Below are 6435 nucleotides of genomic sequence, written 5' to 3' on the forward strand. Positions count from 1 at the left end.
TAGTTGGGGATAAAGTTATTTAGAGCTTGTTTTCTGCTCCTTCTCCAATATCCAGCACAATAATTTATTGGAGGAAGAGATAAGCCCCAAGAGCGACTTCCTTTGCCACTCCCTTTTCCACATCGGAAACCTGCAGGATTATGAAGGAGTGACTTAGTCCAATATGACCCACAGATAATTTGATTTTTAATTTATTTCATGTTGGTGAAGGCGCCAAGCTGTGAGCTTTGGGAACTAAAACTTCCTCTGCTTGTAACTGGACGGTGTGCCCACTTGCACTACAGGGACCGATGGATACAGGACCTATCCTGTGAAAAAGCCAGGGACTGAGCTGCTTTCAGGGCTATGCTGGCAGGAAATATGCTGTAGCTTAAAGTCTAGTATATTGTGTTGTGAGGAGGAGGAGGAAATGAAGAAGGATGATTAAGGCAACCTTTAGATAGCAGCCTAGCTGAGTTGCCTAGTTTTGGGCAGAAATGGTTGTGCTTTCTCTTAAAGATGTGTCCATTCATTAGTTGATAGGTACAGAATCTCCATCAAATTATGCAGGTGCCTTTCTGTGCTTTGGTTTGACAGTAGGCTTTAAGGGGCTGGAGAAGATGGATTTACACTTGAGTGTTTTTGGAGGTATACTGTAGTACCCAGTGAGTTTTATTTTCCTGTCAGATTGAGCCTGTCGGGACTTTTGTTTGTAAATAAACAAAGTCAGGGGAAGAAAAAGGCTTGATTTAACCAGGAGCAAGCACCTTGGCCTCAACTGTGCAGGGAAAAAGTAAATCAACTTGATAGTGGAGCAGTCTGTTAATGCGCTTAGGTGTACTACACTGTGGGAAGGTTAAATCTCTGGGCACTGAAGCCATCAGCACTCATTCACCAAATTTAGCTCAGGGTGGAAAAATTAGGAGGCTTGCTTGCCTCCAGAACAGCCTGTGTTTCATTGGAACAGTTGGAACAGTTCATATGGACCGTAGTCATTTGAAATCTTTTTGCTTCAGAACAAATGAAACTCCAATGATGTTGTACAGTCAGTGACAACGATGGGATTTTGTCCTCGCCCTTTATCTCTTGGGGTTTCATCTGTTTTCTAGGGGTGGCTGTACACCCTGCTCTAGGAGTTCCTGAAGAGAAGTGTCAGAGATGGGAGAGGGGACAGGAGCTGCCAGGAACCGCTCAGAACATTTTGCAAGAAACTGAAAACGATGAAACAGGAGCAGAAAAGCATTAAAAGGAGAGATGACCAAACTTGGGAGTTTTGTTTAAAATTTACTTTATTTTCAGTTAGAGGAGCACTTCAGCAATGCCTGAGGCATCACAACCCACTCAGTTGGCAATGTAAGAGTAAAGTGGGTGCCATAGCAAGCTGCTGAAGGGAGGTGGGTGTCAGCCCAGGGAGCAATAAAGGAAAGGGCGAGAAATGATGTCCTTAGGAAGCGTTGCCCTGAATCTGTGAACTAAATGCTGGGTGGAGCTGTACCTGTGGCTTGGTTGAGCTGCAGCTCTAGGCTCCTATGCTGAGGAAAAGGAGTTTCTGCTGTCAAGCTGCTCCGTTATAGTATCTTAAAACTGGAATTCATTGTTTGATTCGCTGCCTGTTTGAGTCACTGTTTCTTCTGGTCGTTAGTGAAACAAAACTTAATTTGGCCTGGGCACTGTAGAGATGAAACATGATTGGTAATGCTGTATACATTCACTTCAGATGACTTTATAAATCCCAGATGAAATAATTTTGCTTTGTTCCAGCCAAGGCAGAGCTTGGCATGTGCTCTGTAACCAGAGTCAGCCTCACTGATTGTTGGATGAGGCCCCGCGTAACCCTTCTCTAAAAGAATACGATTTCATATGAGCAGAGAAACTGTTAATTTTGAAATGTTAATTTGCTTAGCTCATTAATTGTTTCTTGTTTATGCTCACAACAGTGTTTTAGAAAGTTCTCTCCCCACCCCCAAATCCAATTATTTCTAGGTGACAGCTTCACTGATCTCTCATCCTCTAAGAGAGATGTACAATGAGTTCTCAAACTGAAACCATATAAATATTTAACCTTAAAAAAGATATTTTTCCTTTTGTCTGTTAGCAAACCCAGGTATTCACCAAATTGAACTCGAGATTGAATTTTCAATTACACAGAAACCCTTCCCTATTGGCTGTTCTCACTTTGCTAGTAGTTTGTCATGTTGATAAAGTAGTAGCCATCATCTCATGAGATTGAGAGAATGGGGTTTCTTTTCAGTCATCTTATAGATTATTTTAACCATAAAGCAGCAATGCTAGAGATGCAGGAAATCTAACTAGATAATTTCCTTTTTTTCAAATCAGCCCTGTCATCTGTTCTAGAATTTCAAGTTGTCCATATTTTAGTTTTCTGTTCAATTATATAGTTACACTTCTGGTACAGAACAGTGTGAAATGTTGAGAGTCTCTAGTTTTCCGAGTTGAGTATGTCCAGAAAAGTCATATTTTGTTGTTTTCTGGGAAGCTGCGAGCTTGAAGTGCAGTGTATTTAATAACTATTACACAAGCCATAGGCCAAGACAGCAACATAGCGGCAGTTTTAACAAGATTCCTGCTCTACTCCTTCGAGTTTTGTGGGCAGGCAAAAGGCAGAGAGCTGGTTCGACAAGTGGGAGAACCTCAACTCTTGCTGGGGTCAGCTGCCTGGTGGCTGCACCTCTGCTGGAGGTCCACAGGCAGCCCCCAGCCCTGGCAGGGAAGGTGCCTGGGACGCTACACAAGTTTTGAGTTGGGAAGACATGAGGCAAGCTGGAAGGAGTCAGAGTAGGAATCTCTCCGTGGGGTGGAAGGTCCAGTGGGGTGAAAAGGACGGTAAATATTTCACGTCGACAAAATAACCAGTTGAGCAAGAACTTCAGTCTTTTGAAGGACTCTGCTGGAGAGGGCAGACATGGTGAATGAGTATCCCCAGGAGGTACGGTGCTCTGAGGGTCTCCTTCCTCACCCAGGCTCCTTGGAGAGCAGCACTGGTTGTGTGCTCTTGGTGGAGGCTGTGAGGGTGAAGCTCACCCCTTGCTGAGAGTGGCATAGAGGTGCTCGATGGGGTGGAAGCTCTCTCCTTAGGAGAAATAAATTACCTCTGCAGAGAAAGAAAAAGCATTGCAAAGTGAGACCAGTGCAGAGGGATTCCCTGGGGAGCAGACAGGGCCTGTCCCCTGGCGGGAGAGCACCTTGGGGGAAGCGGATGAGGGAGAAGCGCAGAGGTTGTGGCAAAAGAGCCTTTTTTTTGCAGGGATTAGCAGCTAGTTCCCTGCTCCCAGGGCTGTCTTCCCCAGACAATGACACCAATAAGCATGGCAAGGAGAGTCTGTGCGATGGAGACCTGAAACATTGTGGCTGTGACTGCTGCACTTAATTAAATAGGTGGCTGGTCTCTAGACAGCTCTTGACATCTGTCTCCATTCTTCACTTGTTTTTCTGCCACGTTTCTATTTGCTCGACCAGAGTTAAAGCCTAGAGGATTTACAGATGGTCACCATTAATTTTGTCACTTGCTGCAGGTTTTTTGGGTTTTTTTAAAAGCTTTTTTTTGAGCTTTTAAAAACAGATGTGTGTATATATATAAAAAAATAAGTCTTTTTATAGAGCTACTCACTGGAGGTCTTCTATTTGCATTTAGATTTCCTTTTAGTCTTTAGTGGCTGGGATTTAATTTTGGTGTTTCTTTTTAGCCAAGTGTATCAGTTTTTATTTTTTTAAAATAAACTCTAAGGAATCTCCTTATGTTTCTAATCTGGTTTATTTGGAACCTGAGAAATGATGGCATGCCAAAGCTTTTTTTGTGTTTTGGATCACATACCTCTTTTGGCATAGGTATCTTCATGGTTGCAGGATGCTGTTGTTGTATGAGCTGAAATCGGTCTGTGGGCTTTCAAAAACAAAATCTTAAGCAGAAAAGTCCAACCTTGTTAATGATTGCATAGGGAAGCCACAGGAATGCAGACAAAACTCAGGAGCTGTGACTAGTAACTGCTTGCAGGGTCAGGAACATAGATAATAGCCAGTTATCAAATCAAAACTGCAGTCAGTTTTGTTCATAGTTCATAATTAAACATGGAATGCCTGTTCCAAACATATTTTAACATACTTCTTTTGAGTTGTCTCTGGAAATTTTACTGTAAGAAAAGCCAGTTCTGGTCTATGTTACACACTTGAAAAATGTTCTCAGAATACACTTTTTAATGCATTTCTTTTTTCTTTTCTGTTATTTTATTTGCAGGTCAAAATTTATCTCATTCATTCAAATTAGCCTTGTTTTAACTGTCCTGTAGAAGAAGACAAATATGATGCCAAACAGAAGTAACCTCTCCTCCTTTCAGAATATTGCATCAGGTAATCAGTTAATAAAAGTGAACTTTGTTTGTGAGTGTACTGAGAGCTTTCAGAATTTTTGTTATCGATTTTAGTTCTTTAATTCTCCTGACACATGGATAATATCAACGCTCTGTTCTTATTCCGTATCTAACTTGTTTCATCAGCCAAAATAAGGCCACAGCTGGGTACGCTGCAGCCAGCCAGCCCTCCCCCACCACTTTAATGCCTGGCTGGAATAGATATCACTGAACCTCAGCAATACAACTGGGGCATAGAAGAAAAGAACAGGAAAGAGGGGAAAAGAAAGAAAGAAGAAAAAACTGGAGTAATTTCCTTCTGTATAGCTCCAGGGAACAAATACTTTGCTAAACAAAGGAGCCTTGCACTGTACGCTGAAGATTACTAAGTGAGAGCTTGGGCTGAGCTGGAGCAGGATGGATTCAGGGAACTCCATGGCCCTGGTCCCAATAGTTGCTCGCAGAGGCCGTGTCAGCCGAGATATGTAACGCATCCTGGCACACTCATGCATCTCATCCCAAACGTTACCCTAAAAATAACCAAAACAAACAAGATCTGGTTTGTGGGCAACAGCTATGGTTCAGTGAAACATGTGCTGTAGTCCAGCTGGGATATAACCGTATGATTGCGGGCACTGTGGCACTGGAACCAAAAGCACAGAGGAACTGGCATAGTGTGCAGTAGAGAAAAATTGTATCTGAGCAGCTACATGAAGGTGTCATGACTGTCTTGACCTTTTCTTACTGTACTTGTTTTGATTTCAAGTACAATGAACCCTTCATTGCTGTGGTGAACAGGCTTGAAAGTTTCCATGAGCTAACTTGTTTTCTGGCAAAAGCATCCAGTCTTGGTAGGATTAGATGTGCCCTACTGGTGTTGCAAAGCAGTAATAAACAATTATTAATGTCCCGTTAATGTGTCTGCTAAGTTATTTATATAGGAGCCAGTGGGATTAATGCAAAAACATTGGAACTTCAGCTGTGTTCAAATTATTATTTAGGCAGTACAGTTTTGATACGAGATTAGCTGTCAGTTTCAAGAGAGACTTGGAAGAGGTAAGGAGAAAGGGAGATGAGGATGGAAATGAGGTTCCATTCCACAACAGAAAGTTAAGTGTACAAGGCCTATATGTTATGCCTTGTATCGATGCTCTTAAATAACTTTTGCATCTTGTTCTTCTTCATTATAATACCACTAATGTGATGAATGCTTGATCTGTTTTGTCCTGACAAGAGTTCTGTTGAATATGGGTCACGTTCCAGCTTTTGTTCACTTGAACTTCATCATCACTGTTAACAAAAGTTGTGAAAATACCCAAAAAATCTCAAATTAAATGAAACTGCAGTTTCACTGCTCACAGTGGTGATGATCTGATGGAGAGCTCTGTGAGCTTACTGGCTCAAAGGCAACTTAGATAGTTGTATCACCATAGCAATCGTATTAAAATTACACTGAATAGAATCACAGCATAAAAATGGTAAATTCTATGTAGTAGTAAATGTGAGGCAAGATTCTGAAGCTTCAGGTTAATGTTTCTGACCTCTAGCAGAGCTTGTAATAAATACATTTAGCCAAGTCCACTATTCTCAATAAGATGTTTGATATTTTTCAAATTTTTTTTTGTTTCCCCCCTGAAATGCTGACTCTTTTATCTTCTGCCTATTCAATTACATTATTAATGATGGTTGCCTTTGTTCTTAAACTTTTGGGCTTGTTCTTTAAGAATTGAGGAGAATGTGTTGTTACACATTTAGACTTTCCACGGTTTGAGTAGAAAAAGCCTGAGCAACAGAGGTCTACTGAGTGATTCCCTGGGCAGTAATGAATTCCAGGGGTTTTTGCCTTATTAGCAAGGAAGGTTTCAGAAACAAGGACCAGCTCAAAGAATGCATTGCTACTTTGCATGAGGTATCTGAACATAGTGATCCTCAACGCAGCCAGAGCATGTAACCACATCCATGCAACCAGGAATCCAAGTTTTGTGTCTGCATTAATGTAGTAGTCTGAAGTGGTACTTGAAAAGAGGATTAAAGTATTGACTCTGAGGATTCTAAAGGCACTTTACATGTTCTGATGTTAGGTTTTCCTGCT

General features: G+C 41.5%; 1 protein-coding gene across 1 annotated transcript in view; it reads left to right on the forward strand.

Annotated features, from left to right (window-relative positions):
• The first annotated feature begins 4231 nt into the window (after positions 1 to 4231).
• PHLDB2 (pleckstrin homology-like domain, family B, member 2) overlaps positions 4232 to 6435 on the forward strand; it is a 61533-nt gene continuing 59329 nt past the window's right edge. The window contains 1 exon segment of the mRNA XM_009993365.1: positions 4232 to 4344. Coding sequence (XP_009991667.1) covers positions 4296 to 4344 — 49 coding nt within the window. The 5' untranslated portion in view covers positions 4232 to 4295.

Source organism: Chaetura pelagica, unplaced genomic scaffold, assembly GCF_000747805.2.
Source record: "Chaetura pelagica isolate M959 unplaced genomic scaffold, ChaPel_1.0 scaffold101, whole genome shotgun sequence".
Lineage (NCBI taxonomy): Eukaryota > Metazoa > Chordata > Aves > Apodiformes > Apodidae > Chaetura > Chaetura pelagica.